At 37.8% G+C, this 22,722-nt stretch overlaps 1 protein-coding gene across 6 annotated transcripts in view; it reads left to right on the forward strand.

The window, feature by feature from the left end:
* The window catches only part of COL14A1 (collagen type XIV alpha 1 chain), a 211,852-nt gene that overhangs the window by 126,854 nt on the left and 62,276 nt on the right, over positions 1-22,722 (forward strand). For all 6 annotated transcript variants that reach the window (XM_042923826.1, XM_042923825.1, XM_042923829.1 and 3 more), the window contains 4 exons: positions 3,008-3,117; positions 5,189-5,347; positions 14,916-14,993; positions 18,091-18,177. In XM_042923826.1, the coding sequence (XP_042779760.1) occupies positions 3,008-3,117; positions 5,189-5,347; positions 14,916-14,993; positions 18,091-18,177 (434 nt within the window). The remainder of the gene's footprint in view (positions 1-3,007; positions 3,118-5,188; positions 5,348-14,915; positions 14,994-18,090; positions 18,178-22,722) is intronic.

Below are 22,722 nucleotides of genomic sequence, written 5' to 3' on the forward strand. Positions count from 1 at the left end.
TATAATACCTAGAACATACAGAATATGTGTTGATGGACTGTTTGTGTTAGAAGTAAGGCTTCTGGCCAACAGTAGGCTATGTGTAGTGAAGTTTGGGGGAGTCAAAATTTACATGTAGATTTTCTGCTACTTGGGGTGTTGGTGGCCCTAACCCTCACATTATTCAAGGGTCAATTATATATTGTAGAGTAACTCATTTATCTTAAACCCTGAGTAAATACTGACAACAAATTATGTGCCAGTTGATTCATTCACTGATCCACTCATTCTTTCAACAAACATTCATTGAGTTTCTACTATGTGCCAGCGCTAGGCTCTGGGATTCGGTAGTGGGCAAGGTAGAGAGAGAGAGACAATTACTGAGATAGTAAAGATTTTCGGAAGAGCAAAGTTGATGGTGGGGGAATGGGGAAGGCCAGTGGGAGGGGAGAAACCAGAATCATTTTTTGTACATGGATATGATAAGTGGAAGATTCTTCTTTTGGGGTTTCTTGACCCAGTTCCAGTGTGTGTGTGGGAGGGGTGTCGGGAGGGTGGAGAGTTTTGCACACAACATCAAACAGTTCTCAGATACCAGCAGGATGTCTGAGAATTCAGCTCAATTCTAGTACTGTCAACCCAGACATAGCATCAGATTCCGTAGGTTAACGGTTCAGTCCCATAAGACTGTATCCTGCCACCCCTCTTTCAGACTCCAGTTGCAAGCCAGGCTGTTACCTGTGTTTCTGGTTGGCTACAAACAGAAGTTTTCCCGCAACACGCCCCCCGCCCCCTGCCCAAAGAAAATCAATCAATCAATCAATCCCACGAGCTTGTCCTCGGATTTGATTAATTTGCTAGAGTGGCTCATGGAACTCAGAGAAACATTTTGCCTGCTAGATTACTGCTTTGTTATGAAACGATATAGCTCAGGGACAGCCAGGTGAAACAGATGCATACGGCCAGCTATGTGGGAAGAGGCACAGAGGTTCTATGCCCTCTCCAGGCATTCCACTTTCCCTAGTCTCCATGTAGTCAGCAACCTAAAAGCTCTCTGAACCCTGTTGTTTGGGTTTTTATGAGGTTTCATTAAACAGGCGTGATTTATTAAATCATTGGCCATTGGCAATTGAACTCAATTTCTAGCAACTCTCCACTCCCAAGAGGTGGGGGAAGAAGTGGGATTGAAGGTTCTAACTGTAATCACAGGATTGGTTCTCTTGGCAATCAGCCCTCCATCCTTAGGTTGCCTAAGGGCTTTCCAAAAGTTACCTCATTAATGTAACAAAAGACATCTTTGTAGCTCTTATCACAGAAAATTCCAAGTGCTTTAGGAGCTGTGAGCCAGGCACCATGGACCAAGACCAAATACATATGAGAAATACTTATTTGTTCATCTGAATGACCAAATATATATCACAGTGCCTATTTCATATCCCAGAAAAAAATGCCAGATTTGCAGCAACATATTTGGGGAAGAATTCTGGGATGGGGATATAAATTTGCAAGTTGCATATGTGTGGCATATAAGCCATGATACTGTGTGAGATCATCTAGAGAGTGAGTGGGAAGAGAAGAGGTCTGAAGACAGGGGCATCCCATTGTTTGGAGATTAGAAAGTTGAGGGGAGCCAGTGAAAGAAGCTTCTCAATCATATGCTCTTGGATGTCACCCATGATGATCATTTAAGAGGATCATCAGGTTTTCGGTTAATGTCACTAAGTTTTCTAAAGACGTTTTTAGTTTAGGATTCCAATCAAGCTAGGAACCAAAATTTGGTGGCTATTGTTAGGTGCTAACTCACAGCCAAATATGATATTGTGAAAGCATTTTGCATGCGTACTGAAACTAAGGGAAAGCCGTAGATTAAAGGGGTATAAATAATAAGCTCCCTATGCACATGAAACTTAAAAACCAAGAAATCTCTCAAAATGATTAAGACTAGCTCGTTCCCTTTGATATCACAATCAATAATTACCATGTAACCTAGGAATTAATTAGTGAAAAAAATGCCTTTTTTTATTTTTTGTGATATAATATTCCTTGTAACATGAAATCCTGAAGATTAGGAAGGTTTCGTTCGTTTGTGGATTTAGTTTATTCATAGTAAAAGGCATGCTGGAATATCCCTCTTCTGGAACAGTATAAATTGCATGTCCTAGAAAAGCTGGTTGCTCCAGTGGGTCAATAAAGCAAAGGGTCTGGTTTCTAGGTCTTAAGATATGATTAGCTTTATTCTCCCTTTTTGTCTGCCTCTAGTCCCAGCTTCAGACAACCGTCCCTGAGCAAGGTGTTGGGGATGAAAGTACAGGGAAGAAAGTACAGAGGAAGAGTATATGTGGGGGCCCAGCCTCACCATCATCCCACATGGCTAACTGGCCAGCTGAAAGCCTGGGGCAACCCAAGGACTATAGATCATTTCCGTACTTACTCATCTCTCTGTTCTAAACACAGCCTTAAGGGACGCCTGGGTGCCTTCGTCGGGGCTCAGGTTGTGATCTCACAGTTTATGTGTTCAAGTCCTGCGTCAGGCTCTGTGCTGACAGCTCAGAGCCTGGAGCCTGCTTCAGATTCTGTATCTCCCTCTCTCTCTCCTCCTCCTCTCCTGCTCATGCTCTGTCTGTCTCTCTCTCTCTCTCTCTCTCTCTCTCTCAAAAATAAATAAGCGTTACAAAAAAATTTTTAAATATAGCCTCAAAACAAAGGATGCATTATTTTCAGTCTTGAATTTTTTGTAAAAAAATTAAAAAAAATTTTTATGTGTTTATTTTATTACTTATTTTTGAGATAGAGACAGAGCATGAATGGGGGAGAGGCAGTGAGAGAGGGAGACACAGAATCCGAAGCAGGCTCCAGGCTCCGAGCTGTCAGCACAGAGCCCGACGTGGGGCTCGAACCCACCAACCACAAGATCATGACCTGAGCCAAAGTAGGATGCTTAACCGACTGAGCCACCCAGGCAACTTGAATTTTAGAAAAATTATTTACCCATTATAATACTTTTTAAACTTTATTTTTCTTTGATTAGATGGTGGTAAAACCTTAACATATTTCAACTATGACTACAGTGGGGATTTTCAAACGGTTACTTTTGAAGGACCTGAAATTAGGAAAATTTTCCATGGCAGCTTTCACAAGGTGAGTAATGCTTTGTACACATATTTTCTTTGTTTGCTGTGTGCAGAGCAACACAGACGTATATTCTTTATTCTATTTGTTGTGGACCAAGCAGCAGAGAAGTGTAAAAAAAAAAATCCCACGGAGCTTTGGATCTCATATTTTCATTGGAGTAAGAATTATCTGTGGGCTTATTCTGGTTTGGTAGTTCTAAGATGCGACCCCAAGCTGTGCATTTTTATCAGGTACCCAAAAAGTGGTCCAGGCCCACACTTGGAGGAACAATTACAGGGTACTGTATTACTAGGAGGACAGTTGTTAATTTGCTACATGATGTGTGATGTGGAGAGGATTGCTGGTCTACCCAGCCACCAGTGTAGATGAAAGCCCAGTCAGCTAAATCATGTTAAAACGTGAAGATAGTTTGTACTGATATTTTTACACATACGCAGATAACCCCTCACTACCATTATAAAAGTTATTGTGAGGAAGAATTTTGTAAAACCTGACTGACTGTAGTTCTCATTTCTACCTGGTATTTGTGATAGAACTCTGCCCCTTACCACCTCGTATCTCTGAAACACTTAGTTTTGGGGTTGCAAGAGTAGATCCCACATTTACTGTTTCCTTTGTGCTTAGCAAATGACCCCACTGATCTCTGGGCTGTGAAGGAATGCAGTCTGCCAAGACCACAGGGAGAGCAGCGTTTAGAGGTGGTGCTGCAAAACGCCTTGCCTCTTGACCCTCCTTCTTGTGTGTTCAGTGAAGGAAGGGATGTTGCAAGCAGTCTTCCTCTTGGCTTCTGTCTCCTGACCTAGATCACGGTCAAGTCCTAACTGACACAACTTTGCTACTTTTTGGAGTTTCAACTACCATAGCTGCATAAGAACAACTGCATACCAACGTTCTTAATCGTCTTTGCACAAAAAAAGTTGCATACAAAAAACTGTTTATGTTTAAAAGAACTGTACAACCAGAAGTAAAGTATCTTAAAAACATGAGATGCAGGTAGAGATTTATTAGTTCATGATTCAAAATAGTTCCATTAGCATCTCTTTGGATTTATTGTCATTTACTCACCACATTCCTCTTGGTATGATTCGTTCTTGGTTAAGCAGAGTCTATTGCAAAGCGGTCAAGAAAAATTATAAGGGAGATGAAAGCATGTGAGATCCGTGAGTATTAAAAACCACATGGCCGGGGGTTCCTGAGACTGCTGCTTTGGATTCTGTGTCTCCCCCTCTCTCTGTTCCTCCCCTGCTCGCTCTCTCTCTCTCTCTCAAAAATAAAAAAGATAACACACATTTTTACAAATCCTCACAAAGAATGTATACACTCCTGAATATATTACTATAGACCTGAAAATTCTAGAAATTTCACTTTGAGAAAATTGTGCCACACATTAAGCCAAAAGGCTTTATTTCTTTTGGTCCTGGAGTCACCAGAAAGAATTCCTCCTTCCTCTTTAGATTCTAGATCTCCTCTCTTCATCTTAAATTAAATAAGTATTATGAAAATGAGGTTTGCGAACAACTGGAAGGTACCATAGATAACTTTTGCTGGTAAATCAGTTAGCATTTTTTATTTTAATATTTTCATGTTCACTTCCACGTGCATTCAGAAAAGGTATAACTAGTGCACCCATCCTGTCATTTCAGGATATTGCTGCTTCAAACATGTTTTTAAAATTTTTTTATGTTTATTTTATTTCTGAGGGAGAGAGAGAGAGAGAGAGAGAGAGAGAGAAACAGAGCATGAGTGGGGAAAGGCAGACAGAGAGGGAGACACAGAATCTGAAGCAGGCTCCCAGGCACCCCAGGATATTGCTGCTTTAAAGAAACACTAGATTGGGAACGCTTTTGAAGTCATTTTGAAAGAAAATGTTAACTAAATAAAGATAGAAGTGCTACCTGAATGTGGGACAGTCATGGTGGTAGTAAAAGTAGAACCTTTCTCTTGTAGCAAAATGCATAGTGCCAGAATTCCTTCCCTTCCCTTTCCTACTTTTTAGTGATGAATCATGCAGTTATGTAAGTTTGGTTGATATTTCTTCCTGCCTCTTACCTCCTGAAACATCTTTACCTTTATCCAGATACACATTGTTGTCAGCAAGACTCTGGTCCAAGTGGTTATTGACTGCAAGCACGTGGCTGAGAAGGCAATAAATGCCTCAGCTAATATCACGTTGGATGGTGTTGAAGTCCTGGGAAGAATGGTCAGATCAAGGGGACCAAATGGAAATTCTGCACCAGTAAGTGGATAAACAAGTGAAGCTGTGCTATTATAGGGGGAAAACAAGGGTTTTCCAGGGGGGAAATTTGGTAAGAGAATGGATGGATGGATGGATGGATAGATGGATGGTTGGGTAAATAGATAACAGCCTCTTTAAATGAATGAAAATATACATTCGAAGTTCTTGGCAGTAAACCTCTGCTATATTGTAATAAGGATAATGTTCCAGGAATTAGACTAGTGTGTTTTCTAAAGGCATTTTAAAATGCATATGGTAAAATATTCATCAAATGGTTTATGGCATAAATGGTTTGTTGATGAGAATTGAAACTGTAAATCAGACCTCTAAATAAGCAAATATAAATTCGTACAAAATATATGACTATAATACACAGGAGATTTATGTAAATTTCTCATTTGGGTTAGATTTGGGCATTTTTAAATGAGATTTTTATTATTGGTAATGTGAAGTTTACCCTTTAATCATTAAGTTATTTAAGTAACAAATCATTTTAAGACAATATATTTTCATCATATAACATAGAATTTAAGACTAGGAGACTTCCAATTGGCAAAGAAATCACATTCCTTTCTTTCACTACCCACAAAAAAGAATAGTATACACAAGCTTTTGTTTTTACACCTTGTGTTCACAGCTAATTAGCTACATTCTCTAATTTGAGTCATTCTATAATTAGAACCAATTAGCCTAGAAGGCATTTTATTCTTGGAAGCAATTCCAACTATTTTAATGAACATTTCTATGTAACAGAATAATCAAGTTAATTATGAGTCGCTATTATTTTATTGTCTTCCGCTTTCTAGATTTGTAGAACTGGCCAGCAATATGGAACTGGAGAATGCCTTGATGGTTTTCAAAGTCTTTCTAAGCTGCAGATCACTTTATACAAATGAAATCTTCTAGTATGTCAAATAAATAAATAAGATTAAAACAGTCTCATGCTAATTGAAGGGGAGAGAGGACATGGAGGAGCAGGTGTCCCCACGCTTCAAAGCAGTTCTGTTCAAAACAGTTTCAGAGTGGTCAAGTGATTTCCTCCGGGACACTTCGCTATTTAGTGGCATTTCTCTTTGTAACAATACAAGGGAAATCTTTGTGTATATAGGGAAACCTTAATGCTTTCAGACCTTGAGAGATGTGTGCTGATTAGCTTAACAGTTAGTGTTGATGTGTCTTTAAAAATACTTTTGTTTCTACTTTCCTTTGGAGAAGCATGGATTAGATGTTCAGAAAGAGAGACTATGAAAGCTATGGAAGGCTCTCTTATTTTCGGTTATGGTAAGGGACTTTTAAGAATGCTTACATTAGTGCAATTGTTGGGTCATAGGGTAATTCTATTTTTAATTTTTTGAGGAACCTCCATATTGATGGGCAGTAAGGAGTGTTGGGATGAGCACTGGGTGTCATATGTAAGTGATGAATCACTGGGTTCTACTCTTGAAACCATTACTACACTGTATGTTAACTAACTTGAATTTAAGTAAATAAATTTTTAAAAAGTATGTTTACATTATAACCTTTTGCTAGGATAGTGCCCAAAGTGAAGAAGGAAGCCCTGTGCTCCTCCCAAAGCCGAAGTCAAAACAAAGACTTTGAGGGCCAAGAAAGCAGTGCTGAAAGGCATCCACAAACACATCCACACACATACACATGCACTTCCTAACCTTCTGAGGGTCCAAGACATTGTCTCCAAAGGCAGCCCAAATATCCTCAAAAGAGTGCCCCCAGGAGAAACAGGCTTGACCAATATGCCATCATCAAGTTCCCCCTGACCACCAAGTCAGCTATCAAGAAAATAAAAGTCAACAACACCCTTGTGTTCATTGTGGAAATCAAGGCCAACAAGCACCAGATCAAACAGACTGAAGAAGCTATATGGCATTGTCTTGGCCAAAGTCGACACCCTGATCAGGTCCAATGGAGAGAAGAAGGCATATGTTTGAATGACTCCTGGTTATAATGCTTTCAATGTTGCCAACAAAATTGGGAACATCTAAACTGAGTCCAGCTGGCTAAATCTAAATACAGGTTTTATTACCATAAAAACAAGAATGTTTACATTATATTGAGGAATTATCAACTCTTAATGTTTTGTATTTCATACTGATTAAGAAACACACCATCTTCTGCTTCATAGAAGATACCTTTTGATAGCACACTCCAGAATTTATAAGTCTCCATAATTAGCAAACTAAGGATATCTTGTGGGGATAAATGGATGTCTATAGATAGATGCTTGGATGGGTGAACGAACAGACTGCAATTTAAGAAAGAGAAACAATGCTAGCTGTTTGAGATTCTGGACCCAAGTCACTTAGTACTATTATTTTTTTTTTCATTTTAGAAATAATGCATATAAAATCCCTGACACATAGTGCCATTCAATGAAGAGCGGTAGTTATTATTAATGTCAATATTACCTCCTCCACCTTACCTTTTCTAAACCTCTAGTGCTTGTTTAACACTCAATTATTTGTAGCCATCTATTATGTTCTTGCACTTCTATTTATATACATTTTGCCCCTCTAGCCAGAGTATAAATCCCTTAAAAGAGATACCATGCCATGGTCTTCATTTACAACTACCACCTTCTACCCCACATCACAGTATCTAATAAATTCAGATCAAAGGAATAAGCTCTCAAGACATACTTGAGAGACATTAAGTAGAATGTCATCTATTTGAATTGTATCGTGTCTTTTCTTAAAATGTTGTTTCGTATACATTGTATTCCATATGTGGCATTGACGGTAGTCCAGTTATATATATATCCTACCTTCTTCTAATTTGTATTTTACAATTACAGTTTTATAATTATAATTACAATAATTACATTTCAAATTAAGCTCTCTGTAATAATTGTACTCCAAGTATATGACCAATTATATATCAAAGAATTTATTTCTGAAAGCAAACGTGCCTGTAGGTTTTAAATCTACGGGCAATAAATCTTTACTTTTGGGCACGAAAGAAAAGCAATTAAACAGAGCACCCTCTGTGGTAACTTCCAGCCAGTAGCAGACAAAGGGGAATTTATGGAAGTCAATAATTAAAGAGTTCTTTGTAAGGCTCCCAAGGAAAAAGTTGTGGCTTTTGTTAGAATCTGGAAGTCTACAAAGGATCACTAAATAGATTTTCAGTGTGCCCACTTATTAAAGAATTTGATTACGTTGAAATGGATAATATTAGATTAGATCTCAAGAATGTGATCGGAAACTCACTTGTTCTTTTGGGTGATTACTTCATTGTTTCAGTGCAAAGCAAAAAGAGGTTTCAGTATGCAGCTTTCAACTTAGAAGTCACAAATTACTAACATAATTTTGATAGATATCTGTACCCCAGTACTCAGCAAAAGGGAACATGTAATGTGCAAGTATTGGATTATTCCAGGTGGAGTAATTGTCATATAAGAGAGATGAGTAGTTTATAGGCCAGCATTCGCTAGCAAATTCAGCAGTGATTCAAAAAATGCCAGATGATGGGAAAACTATAATATTCAGTCTTTAAAGAAAATAGATTCTTCTTAAACCAAAGTTGAGTGGAAGAGAGATGAGTGGATTTAGGGATACAGTAACTACTGTATTAAAATTGCTCACATTCGTAATAAAAACAGCTTGTGTTCAGTAATGTGAGATTTTATAGTTCCTAGTGGGACTAAGCTAAGAAGCTGGCTTAACTAAGCTGTCAAAACACATGTGGGAAGAAACCTAACAACTGTGCTTCTCCTTTCTGTTCTCTCTCCTAAGAAGTTTCTTCTATCTTTTTTGATACCTGATAAAATTATAATGCTGCCAGATGATCCTAGAAATATTTTCAGCTTCCTGGCATGTGATCATGTTCTTTGTGCCTTTCTTGCCCCCTTTCCAAATCTAACACATATAACTATCCAATTGACATTTCTTTAGTCCTCTGCTATATAAATAAGCACGAGTACAAGTTATGTTATGGAGTTTTTTTATAACATAATTTATTGAGTTAAAGCTTTTATGTGCGAATCAACAGTAGACTAGTCAATGATGGTATAGAAACAAGTGTTTTAATTTTTTTAATGTGTATTTATTTTTGAAAGAGAGAGAGAGAGAGAGAGAGACCAAGTGTGAGTGGGGGAGGGGCAGACAGAGAGGGAGACACAGAATCCGAAGCAGGCTCCAGGCTCTGAGCTGTCAGCACAGAGCCTGATGCAGCACTTGAACTCACCGTGAGATCACGACCTGAGCCAAAGATGGACACTTAACTAACTGAGCCACCCAGGCACCCCGAAACAAGTGTTTTTAAATTACAAGAAAATGATCATATTTTCATATGAATTATGTATTTTAATTCTTAAACTAATAGTAGCTCATATTTATTGCATGCCTACTATGGACCAGGCAGTGTGTGCTTTTCTGAGATTATCTTGTTTAATCCTCCAAAAACTGTAGGAAGAGATCCTTATATTATCCCCACTTTATAGATTCAGAAACTGAGACTTCAAGAAGTTAGAGAGGGATCCCCTTTCAAAAAGTGAGGAAAGCAAGATATGAGACTGTATGTGACTTGCCCAAGATTACCTGCCTGCCTTGGTAAGCTCTCTACCACTGGGTCAGACTGATTCTTATAGAATTTAAAGCATAGGAGGGGGTCTGGTCTGTGCCTATGCCCTGTCTGTTCACCAACATATTCAAAGGCTCATCATTATTTAAATTCTGACCCTGAAAGTAAATGCAGTCAAGATGTCCTCCCAAAGGGATGCCCACACCTAAACATTTTAATTACAACCAATATGTACAACAGCTGTTAATTTTCATCTCCTCATTTAATTAGTGCCATTATGGTTTCCCTTACATTCAATAAATTGACTGAGACCAAGTAAGACAACCATGCTCAATAGCTGAGAAGGGGTCAGTGCTTAATAAATCTTAGCTTTGAGATGGAGTCTGTAAAAGTTAAACACCAGCTTAAAGCAGAAGATGACTGAGGTCCTCAGTTGCTCTTTCCCTAGTATTCCTGTGCAGTGTAAATCTCTCTAAGTATTTGTATAATTTCAGGTACAGCTTGACTTCAAGTTATAAGCTTAGTTATGCAATGCTGGAGAAAAATCAGAGGATAAAATCTGGTTATCAGTGGAAAGTTGAGCCAGGCTACATTTTCATTCCCATTCACATCACAATGACTCAACCGATGAGAAATATTTTATTCTCATTTTCATGTTAACTTTTGACCCCAAATGACTTGCCTTTTGTGTTACACCCAGACCAAAATGTCCAATAATGAAAAAAGAGCATTTGTAATTGACTAAGCGTTCCCCTGGAAGGTATTATAACAAATGAAAGTAGGAGCTTATGCACCCCTGTCTCTTTTCTCTCTTTTTTCACACATATATTTTTTATAATGTTCAGTTAGTTACAAAGGCAAAAAGAGGCTGACTCTTGCTTAGTTAGTTGCTTAAAGTATGATTGATTTTGAACCACATTGTCTTGTATTTTCAGGCACTCAAATATAAGATCTTTTGACATACTATGTCTGTACTGTTCCCTACACAATTTCTACAAATATGTATGTCATTGTTTTGGAATAAAATTCAGAGGGTTTTTTTTAATCAATCTTCAGAAATGTGCCTTGGAAAAGAAGCCCCTAAACAAAGGCTGAGGAATCCAAGCAATTACAAATACAAAACAATTATGAATAAATTTGTTGTACTCACAAAAAAAGGCTGCTGACTTCATCAAACTTGAAAAAGAAAAGACAGCCCACAGCATTCCACAAATGATAGTATTGGCTTCATTCAGCACTTAGTAGGCATTCAACCCCTTGAATAAATAAAATAAACTCCTAAGGATCCCAATAGCTCAATGGGACAGAAGGTTAGCCAAAGCTTTGTTTGTAGACATCATCCTGTTAAAGGTGATTAGGTAGTGAATGTTTATTTGAAAAACATCAAGAAAGCCTGGTCCTTACTGGGGTTCGTGACCCTTCTTTCTTTTACTTACATCTTTCCATTCACTAAAAAGCTTTTACACTGTGGGCTCTATTCAGAAATGGGGAATTTCTTAATGGATGAATGACTAACAGACTGAACTGAATCTAATACTGTCATAATGGGGTCCATTTAATAAATGCCCCAGACAAATAGCATTGTAAAGTTAGGCTGGGGTGTCTGCATTTTAAACATGAGACCAAAGATCCTTTCACTGCAAAATGAAGCACAAGAAAATGAAATGTGCTGTTCAAATCCCAACCAGAACTCTGCTTTCAGCTCGTGCTTACGTTTCTTAGGCTCTTTCTTCCCAGGTCCTGATCAGCAGAATGGGGTTGGCATTGCTATTATACCTCACAGTGGTGAGCTGAGGATTAAAAGATACATGCAAATTCCTTAGGATAGTGCCTGGCACATAGTAGGTTGTCAGCAAATGTCCACTGCTATTGTCATTATATGCTTAGATTTTTCTCAACCAAAGTGTTAAACAGATATGATTAATGTGGAAACAGACTACTGTTGTATTTCTGTCCTTGATAATACCACTTTCATTTTGATTCCATTCTTTTGGCCTTTGTATTATAGACTCCTAAACCTTAAATAATTCAGTTATGAAAGGGCTGTACATGCTTCATTAAAATAATATGTATTATTTATAATGACTGTATTCTAGGCACTGTTATAAATATTTCACTACATTAACTCATGTTATTGTTTTTTTTTCAATTTTATTTAAATCTAAGTTAGTGAACGTACAGTGTAATGATGATTTCAAGAATAGAATTTAGTAATTCGTCACTTACATATAACACCCAGTGCTCATCCCAACAAGTGCCCTCTTCAATACCCATCATCCATTTAGCCAATCCCCCCACCCACCACCCCTCCAGCAACCCCAGTTTGTTCTCTGTCTTTAAGAGTCTCTTATGGTTTATCTCCCTCTCTGTTTTATATTATTTTTGCTTCCCTTCCCTTATGTTCATCTGTTTTGTTTCTTAAATTTCACTTATGAGTGAAATCCTAAGATATTTGTCTTTCTCTGACTGACTTATTTTGCTTAGCATAATACACTCTAGATCCATCCACGTTGTTGCAAATGGCAAGATTTCATTCTTTTGATCTCCGAGTAATATTCCATTGTTTATTATACACCACATCTACTTTATCCATTCATTAGTCAATGGAAATTTGGGCTCTTTCCATAATTTGGCTATTGTTGATAGTACTGCTATAAACAATGGGGTGCATGTGCCCCTTCAAATCAGAATTTTTGTATTCTTTGAATAAATATCTAGCAGTGCAATTGCTGAATCATAAGGTAGCTCTATTTTTAATTTTTTGAGGAACCTCCATATCATTTTCCAAAGTGGCTGCACTGCTGGTGGGAACTCACTTTATTGTTATAGCTATTATTATTATTACACTAATGTCTAGCTATAATTAAAGAGCTACTATTATTACATTAACTTTACAGATGAGGGAACTTGAGACTTGAACACATTACATCATCATTCAAAATGACTTTGTGAGTGATTCAAGGACTACACCCAGGCAGTTTAGCTCCATAGCCTCCTAATGTCTATGGTCCTTGAAATCTCTTTGTTGCTATTAATCATAAAAATCAGCATCCGTGTTCCTTAAAAATGTTTTAATTTTAAAAACTTATTTTTTCTTGGTTTGAAAATCTTAAAAGCCTAATTTTTTTTAAATGTGAAATTTATTGTCAAATTGGTTTCCATACAACACCCAGTGCTCATCCCAACAGGTGCCCTCCTCAATGTCCATCACCCACCATCCCTTCCCTCCCAACCCCCATCAACCCTCAGTTTATTCTCAGTTTTTAAGAGTCTCTTATGGTTTGGCTCCCTCCCTCTCTTAACTGTTTTTTTTCCGTCCCCTCCCCCACGGTCTTCTGTTAAGTTTCTCAGGAACCACATAAGAGTGAAAACATATGGTATCTGTCTTTCTCTGTATGACATATTTCACTTAGCATAACACTCTCCAGTTCCATCCACGTTGCTACAAAAGGCCATATTTCATTCTTTCTCATTGCCAAGTAGTATTCCATTGTGTATATGAACCACAATTTCTTTATCCATTCATCAGTTGATGGACATTTAGGCTCTTTCCATAATTTGAAAAGCCTAATTTTTAAATGATCAGTATTTTGCTGTATGGTCGCCCTCCACAGACTCAGATATCATACCCATTGGGAATTTTTTTTTAATATGGAGAAAAATGAGCAGTGAGCCATGCACATATTTCTTCAAACAACTCAACAGTTGTATATAGAAACAAACAAACAAAAACCCTGTGATGCTTTGATTCATGAATGTGCTTTCAATATTTAAGCTTTATTTTATTAATCTTTCAAAACTCTTGGGAAAGGATATTTATAGCAAAGCACAGTTCTTTCATATTACAAAAGAAAGCCTGATTTTATTTTCTGTACTGTCAGAGCAGGCTCTTCTGCGATGCTGTATGCATTGTTAACAACCTATTTCAGGAGTACTGTCTTCTCGGGCATTGTCATTCTCATCCAGAGGACCCCTGACAGAGACAAGTAGTATTCCTTGGGAGAAAATAAGGCACCAAAAGAGTTTCTAGAACTTGCTGAAAACACCACTCCCTCAAGGAAGGTTGTAGATGTAAAATGAAAAGATTTCACCCTTCTCCCAGCTCTGTAATTGGTGACACTTCTAATACTTGAAAATAATATGGGAAGAAATATATTAGAAATGATTAGGTCATGAAGCTAATGTTAGCCCTCAATAATGTTATAGTGATATTTCTGTATATTTCAAAATGAACACTGAGTTTCACCAACATACATGAGTAGAACAAGACTAAATATTTATGGCATGATCAATGGCTTACATAAAAATAGACAACACGGATTCTCACAATTCCATTTGTGAATTTGTCATGACATTTACAATGTTGTATACAGTATTCCTGTGCCTACCTGTCACCCCAGTAAGATCTTTGAGGGCAAGATTTTGATTTTGTTCATTTTCATATTCTAAAGGTTGATGTAGTATCTGGTTTGCATTATACACTAAAGAAAAATCTGTTGAACGTATGCATAAGTGATTGAAGTCAGAATTCATTTGACAAGGCTTTGTGAATACCTACTCCATATCACATATTATGATGGGGACACAAAGATGAATTAGTGGTTCTCTGTTCCTTGAAGAGCTCACAGTCTAAGGAGGAGCTAATATAAATAATCATACTGTATGGTGGGTGATATGCTGTGAAAGAAACATGTGGAATGTTGTAGGATTACAGAGACACTGGTTGTAACCATGAAGACAGTACTGGCCGACTTTTAACTGAGGTACTAAGCTTCTTTGGGCAGAATTGAGAGGTGAAGTTGTGATAAATAAGGGAATTTTTGATGGATTAATTATACATGAAATCTTAAGTCACTGTGTGCTTGAGGAACAAAGTTAGTTTTATATTTTGGAATGACTTTCTTATTTATTTACTGTAATGTTACGTTACAAACATATCAGTGTTGTATTATGTGATGCAGAATATGAAATCATAATTCTAGACACAGTGTGTCTATTTTTAATTAAATGACAATTTCATTTTAAATTGCAGTTCCAGTTACAGATGTTTGATATTATTTGTTCCACATCATGGGCCAATAAAGACAAATGCTGTGAACTTCCAGGCCTGGTAAGAATTCTTCTTTTATTAGTAGGCCTGTTCTTTATTGAAAAGTTCTAAAATTATATTTAATTTTCTCTGAAAGTTAAATGTGATTTCATAACATTCATAACAAGATAATTCATTGTGATGATCACAATGAAAAGCCGAAGAGATTGAGAAGGAGGCGTGTCTGACATCAGCAGGATATACTGACTTACATGATGGGGACTGCCCAGATCCAGGCGTGCAATTTACACATAGTCCAGAGGTTCTCAAATTTCCTGGTTCACGAAACCTTCAGTGTTGCAATCATTTTTGTTCATGGCACCCCTAAGCCAAAAGAAATGCCTAACAAATCTCTATATGAAGGAATTAGCTCCAAAAATCTTAAACATTGATGCTCTAAACTCAGTAGCCGCATTAAAAAAAAAACACATGAATTGAAAGCAAAAAATGGTATTTTTATTTTATTCTTAAAAAACCACATTACTTACTAATGGGATGCACGTGCCTATCAAGAGTGCATGATTTTTCATATGTTAGAATCTGATTGGATGTCGCCACCCTCACTTCTTTTTTTACATTGATGTTTCCCATGGTACTTGCTTTCCATCATAGCAACTGCCAAAACCCCAGATTTGCAAGTATCTGACGTCATCAGAGTATTTCAGTATCTAATGTTAAGACTGTGAACTACCTTGAGCTAGTTGTTCATATGAAGTCCTATGGGTGCCGAATATTGCTATTTCTCTTGAGTTTTAAAAACATTCACCATGCCCCTGTGAGTTTGCTAAGGTGCCCCAGAGAATCTTGACACACAGTTCTGAAATCGTAGTCATAATCTGTTCGACATATGCGATGCTACTAGAAAATCAAATGTTTTTCACATTATTAATAGCAAGTGTGGTTCATGGGGTTATACCTCTATGTATAAAACCAGATTCATATTTTAGGATCCTTGAAGACAGCGAGCCGAAATGGATGACCCTGTAGTGGTTGGGTAATAGTCATGTCTTAATAATTAAACTTGGAGAATGTGCATGGAGTAACCTTCATGAAGTCTAGAGATTTGCTTTTTTAACTACTTCCTCCAGATCACATCCTCTGTTGCAAGCATTACATTCATGGTGACTATGTTTGAGAAGGAAATACAGTTGGCCTTGAACAGTGTGGGGGTTGGAATCATCAGCTCTCCTCCCCACTCAGGAAAACGTCTGCATATGACCTTGGACTTACCCAAAACTTAACTACTACTAGTCTTACTGATAACAGAAACAGTTGATTAACACATATTTTGTATGTTATATGCATTATGTACTATATTCTTACAATAAAGTAAGCTAGAGAAAAGATGTTATTAAGACAATCACAAGGAAGAGAAAATATATTTACAGCATTGCACTGTATTTATTGAAAAACCAATCCACAGGTAAGTGGACCAGTGCAGTTCAAACACATGTTGTTCAAGAGTTAACTGATGGGGTGCCTGTGTGGCTCAGTTGGTTGAGCATCGGACTTTGGCTCAGGTCATGATCTCGCAGTTCATGGGTTTGAGCCTTGTGTCCGGCTCTGGGCTGACAGCTCAGAGCCTGGAACCTGCTTTGGATTCTGTGTCTCCCTCTCTACCTGCCCCTCTCCTCCTTGCACTCTGTCTCTCTCTTAAAAAATAAATAAACATTTAAAAAAATTAAAGGGTTAACTCTAACTTTCTCTTTCTTCATCAAAATTAATTTCCAAGTAAACTCTGGTGAAGAATTAAATCAGAGACACCGTGATATTATGCTTAAGCACAGATGGATTGGAAATTGGAAGCAGAAACACTCAGAATCCTATGCTGTCTCTAGCCAAATGCAATCACCACTTTTCCTAGGAAGGACTCAGGCCTGATGAGAGCTTTTCTTTTCATTTCTATCACTGAAGATAGGCCAGTTCCATAGTAGGAAGGCATGTATAGTCAGCAGCAGTGGCAAAACCATTATGGCAAGAGGCCTGGTATCAGCCTTGTTAGGGGGCTCTTTCTGGATACTTAAGTTTGTATTTCACTCTAGCTGCCCACATGTCAGGCCGGATGTGGTAGCAGGGGGGTTTCCTGTAATGAGCTGAAAGCTTTGACTATTGTCCAACATTTAGAGAAAAGTATATACAGTATATATAGATCCCCTGCTCAACCTTTTTTGGGTTTCTGTTGTGAACATTTTAGATACTGAGATTATTTTCAACTTAATTATCATCTGTGTTCTATTCAGTTCCAGCTTTATTTTTCCCCAGTCTTAAATAATGATGTTTATTTTCTCTCTATCCAATGGGACTGGTGAACCCTATGAAGTTCTGTAGTGTCTTATCCCAGTGCAGACTTCATTTTTGGCTGGTGCTTCAAATGAGATATTCACAAAGTTTTCGATAGCTGTTAGCAGGTACTCTGTCTTCATAGCTCGGTAACTCATCCAGAGATGTTCAACCGGACATTCATAATCTATCTTTAATGTCATGTGGCAACAAAACTGTGCTAGAGAAGCAAAATGAGCCCGTCCCAAAGCTTTAGATTGATGCTATGATGTTTCCTAATTTCAACCACAGAATGTGAGTCGTAATTAAAGTTGCTGTGGGGAATTGACAATACATTTAAGCACTGTTTTTACTTTGTTTTGTGTGTTTTAGTGTAGACGCAGTTCCGAGTGACTATTCCAACACATTTTTTTTTATCCTTTTGAAAGGAAAAAATATCCTTTGAAATAGAAAAAAGAAAAATTTCAAGACCTGTAGTTCATAGAGTACTCCTACTCAAACTGAAGGAAATAGTAACGAGGAATTTTTTCTGCACCCACTTCTGCCTTTCTTTCTTCGCCTGCATTTCATTTTTCTTCACCTCCAAGCTCATTTTATCAACATCCTTTGGTAAGGGTGATGATCAGTGACTCACTAGACACTCATTCATTTTTCTTTAAGGAAAATATTTTGTGAGCAGCAGAGAATATTCTTTGCCTTTCCACACCAATGTTCACTTAAAAGTTTTTTTTAAGTGTCTTAAATCAAAGTGTTTTCCTTGATCCATAAAGCCATTGTATTGTCTTGTTAACAGTTATGGTTTGGTTGTTTTTTGTTGTTTTTTTTTTTTTCCTCTCAGAGGGATGAGGAGACCTGCCCGGAGCTACCACATTCCTGCTCCTGTTCTGAAGTCAGTACAGGGACTCTGGGACCAGCAGGCCCACCAGTAAGTCTTGCCTAATTTAGACTTAAATGTTCTTTAGCAATATTTATAGCTATTATCTGTTGTGTGTCTAATATGTGTTTGCCACCGTGCTAATAAACATATACTTAATTCTGTGAGCAAACTGAAGCACAGAGATGTTAAGTAACTTGCCTAAAGAACACATCTTTTCTTCAAATCCAGGTCTCCATGACTCCTACAGATGACCCTCTTTAACCTCTATAGCATACTTATCTCTCAAATGGTTATGTATTTCAAAATCTCCCCTTTAAACTCCTGTGGTTCATTTTCAGTGTGAATGTTTCAAAGATTGGCCTTCTACTTGTAACTTTAAGATTTGCATACCCTCCCTTTGCCCATTCTGTATTACAATTGATCCATGAGGAAAATTCAGCAGGAAAATTACCCTATCTGAACATGAAGTTCCCCACCACTGATGGGAACTTCCTGCAAAAAAGGAGAGAGAGGGGGGCACGTGGGTGGCTTAGTCGGTTAAATGTCTGACTTCGGCTCAAGTCACGATCTCACGGTTTGTGAGTTTGTGCCCCACGTCGGGCTCTGTGCTGACAGTTCAGATGGCCTGGAGCCTGCTTCAGATTCTGTGTCTCCCTCTCTCTCTACCCCTCCCCCACTTGCACTCTGTCTCTCTCTCAAATATAAAACATAAAAAAAAATTTTTTTTAAAGAAGGAAAAAAAAAGGAGAGAGAAGGAGATTGGCCAGGGTGAGGGTGAGGGGGGAGGAGGAGGAAGGAAGGAGGGAGACAAAGAAAACATCTTTGTAAAACATAAAATGTATGTAATTGCACTATGTGGGTCTTCGGATTTGCCAGGATGAATTTTTCCATTTAATGTGTTTAAGTGCTCATTTTATGTCTAATCGCCTAAACTGGGGTTATCAGTGTTTCCTTGAGGTGAATATGATATAGTTGGTCTGTGGCTAGGAAGTAGCTAATGGATCAAGGCAGAAAGACAAAGGAAGCAGGGAGAAGAATCACAAGCAAATAAAGAAATCCAGACCTTGCAGGAGGAATGTTCTGATGCCCGAGCAGCCCTTGCACGCTGGCCTGCCAGAGGAGGCGGCCCCACCAAGATGCGTGCAGGAGATCACGCAGACTGACCACTGGCTCACAGCGTGAAGGTTCACTCCAGTGTGGCCCCACCACCATGGTTTTCCTTCATCTGTGCACCACATTTCCTGAACTGAACAAAAAGGAAGAGAACCTACTGAATGTATCTGAAATATATCCCAGCAGTTTCTCCTTTACCTTTGGCACAGAGAACATTCTTTCAAGTGCAGATGTGGAACCCAAATCCCCCCCCTCCTTTTTTTTTGGAACAGGAGACTCTTTATCCCAAAGAAGCAAATATGGAGTGATGGTAAAAGCATTAAGTTTAAATCATAAAACTGGGCAAATCTTGGGGCACCTGGGGGACTCAGTCGGTTAAGTGTCTGACTCTTGGTTTCAGCTCAGGTCATGATCTCACAGTTGTGTGTTCAAGCCTGGTGTCTGGATTCTCTCTCTCTCCCTCTCTCTCTCTCTGTCCTTCCCCCCCACCTCAAAGTAAATAAATAAACTTTTAAGAAAAGGCCAGGCAAATCTTTGAACCACAGTGAATCTCCATTTCCTCATATGTCAAATAACACCCTTCTGTGATGTTATGAGGAATACATGAGAAAAAGTATATGTAAGTATTCTGTGTATTACAAAATTTAAATCAAATGAGGGGCCTGGGTGGCTCAGTTGGATAAGCATCTGTCTTCAGCTCAGGTCATGATCTCAAGGTTCATGAGTTTGAACCCCGCATTGGGCTCTGTGCTGTCAGATCCTCTTCCCTTGTCTCTCTCTGCCTCTCCCCCACTCATTCTCTCTCTCTCTCAAAATAAACACATAAACTTAAAATAAAACTTAAATATAAGGAGTGATCTTTAGTTTAATCTTGGAATTAGAAACACAGATTTATTTTCAACTGTGTAGCTTGCTTTTTTTTTAACCCAAAATCATGTCTTTGAACTTTATCAAGGGTAATGCACATTGTTCCATTATATAAAGTACAGTTTATTGACCCACTACTGTGGAGTATTTGCCTACTGAACATCCTTTGTGTGTCTCTGCAAACATAAGTCGAGTGCTCTTACAATAACACCTAGAATCAGATTTGCTGGAGAATAGGGATGGTGTACCTTCAGCTTCATGAAGAAGCCGCTAATTGCCTTTCAGGGTGGTTGTCCCAATATCTTTTCCCACAAAATCTAGAAGAGTTCTGGCTTTCAAGCATCTCACCAGCACTGTCTGTTGTTGCCAAACACGAGAACTTTTGCTTATCTGATGACTGTAAAACCCTAGGTGGCTGTTATTTGAAATAAGACTTTCCCTCTCTGCTAGTGACATGGGGCAGTTGTTCATTTGTGTCTGAGCCATTTGGATTCCTTTTTTTTTTTTAATGTTTGTTTGTTTGTTTATTTGTGAGAGAGAGAAAGAGAGAGAGAGAGAGAGAGAGAGAGAGAGCCAGCAGGGGAGGGGCCAAGAGAAAGGGAGAGTCCCAAGGAGGCTCCATACTCAGTGCAGAGCCAGACGTGGGGCTCAATCCCGTGAACTGTGAGATCATGACATGAGTCAAAATCAAGAGTTGGATGCTCAACTGACTGAACCACCCAGGTGCCCCAGATTTCTTTCTATATAAATACCTGTTTATAAGCTTTTTTCTTGGTTTTGTCATGCAGGTTTTTTTGCTCATTAGTATCTAAGAGATTTTATGTATTCTGGACACTAATCTTTATTAATGAAATGGTTTGCAAATATCATTTCATGGTCTATGGCTTTCTTGTTGTTTATGGGACTTTTTATTGTCTGTACATTTTAATTACAGTGTAGTGAAACTTAAGATTTCTGTGAGCTATCATCCTTTATGTCTTTTTTTTATTCCTCTTTTAGCCATGATTTGCTTAAAAGTGCCTTTTTAAATTTCCAATTGTATGTGCACTTTTTACTGTTTTCTTGGTGGATTAATTTTATTGTACCTTATCATGGAAGGTAGTCTATATAGTACCAATTTTTTGACATTTGTTGATTCTTTGACATTGCCTTGTGGTCTTGGTCAGGTTTTACAGATGTTCCATGCATGCTCTAGAAGAATGTGTGTGTTCTAATTGTGGAGTTCAGAATTCTAAGTATAAATGCCCAGTAAATCAAATTGTAAATTGTGTTGTTAGAATCTCCTTTGTCTGCATTATTTTTTTATCTTTCAATTAGTGACATAAGTGTTTAAAGTCTTCTACTTCAGTGTCCTTCTGTCAAATTTTGTTTGTAATTCTGCATTGTATATCTTGAGTTTGTGTTACAGTGTGCAAAAAACTGAGAACAACTTGCTATGTCAACATTTCTTGCTTGACTTATTTTCCTGGCAGGTATTTTCTCCAGCCTCTTAGTTTCAGCCTTTCCATGTCTTTATATTTGAGATGTGTTCTCTTTAAATAGCATATGGTTAGATTTTGTTTTCAATCTGGTTTTGCAATCTTTCTTTTTAGAGTTTAGTCCATTCTATTGTTTTTGATCATTAACCTCTTGGGGCAAATATTCCTATATCCATCTATCACTGCAATTTTTGCTATTTGTCCCACATGATATATGTGTGGATTTCTTGGTTTGTTGAGGTTTTATCTACTTTTTGACTTTCTGTTATTATTCTCATTCTTTTCTCCCCTCCACTAATTCAGAAATTATTCTCTCTATAGCTGTTTTTTCAGTAGTAAACCAAGAGATTTTAACAAACATATTTAATGTGACAAAGTCCAAAATGAACCATAATTTCTACCCTTATTTCAACCAACACAATATTCTTGGAATTTTTTTCTCTTGGATCATCCTTTTTATAATTTATGTGCTGTTGCTATCTGGTATTTTAGTACTTTTTTAACATCACAAATTAGACATTTTATTATTATTTGTTATAAATTAATATGTGGTAAGACTTGCTCCATATTTGCTATTTCTTGGCTTACAATATCTTCTGGTATCATTTTTATTTCTCCTGGAAGACACCCCTTGGGTATTCCTTTAATGAGAGACTATTGGTAGTAAATTTTCATTTTTTGTTCATCTTAAAATGTTTTTATTCCCCATATTATCAAAAGATAGTTTTGCTGGTCGTTACAGAGATTGTTAATTGCACCCCCCCCACCCCGTATTCATTGCCATGGCTTCTTTTTCATAGTAGAATTCCCTGAGTTTTAGCTAAGTACATGGCCATTCAGCTAGTGACTTGATTTCCTAGCATCTATTCAAGTAAGTATGACCTTATGACTAAGTGCTGGTAGTGAGAGGAAAGGTGTATGTAATCACCCTAGACATTGTTCTTAAATGAAAATGAAGGGCCCTCCTTATCCATGCTTACCTTTCTCAACAGACTACTGTGGGAACTTGTGGTAGGGAGTTCACTTTGGTAAGCAGTGTCCTGGAACAGAGCAGAGCAATAAAAGGAAAGCAACAAAGCTTCCACATTGTCTTACACGGTAAGGCTTCTCTACTATACTGAACCATTATCAGCTC

This window comes from Panthera leo, chromosome F2, assembly GCF_018350215.1.
Source record: "Panthera leo isolate Ple1 chromosome F2, P.leo_Ple1_pat1.1, whole genome shotgun sequence".
Lineage (NCBI taxonomy): Eukaryota > Metazoa > Chordata > Mammalia > Carnivora > Felidae > Panthera > Panthera leo.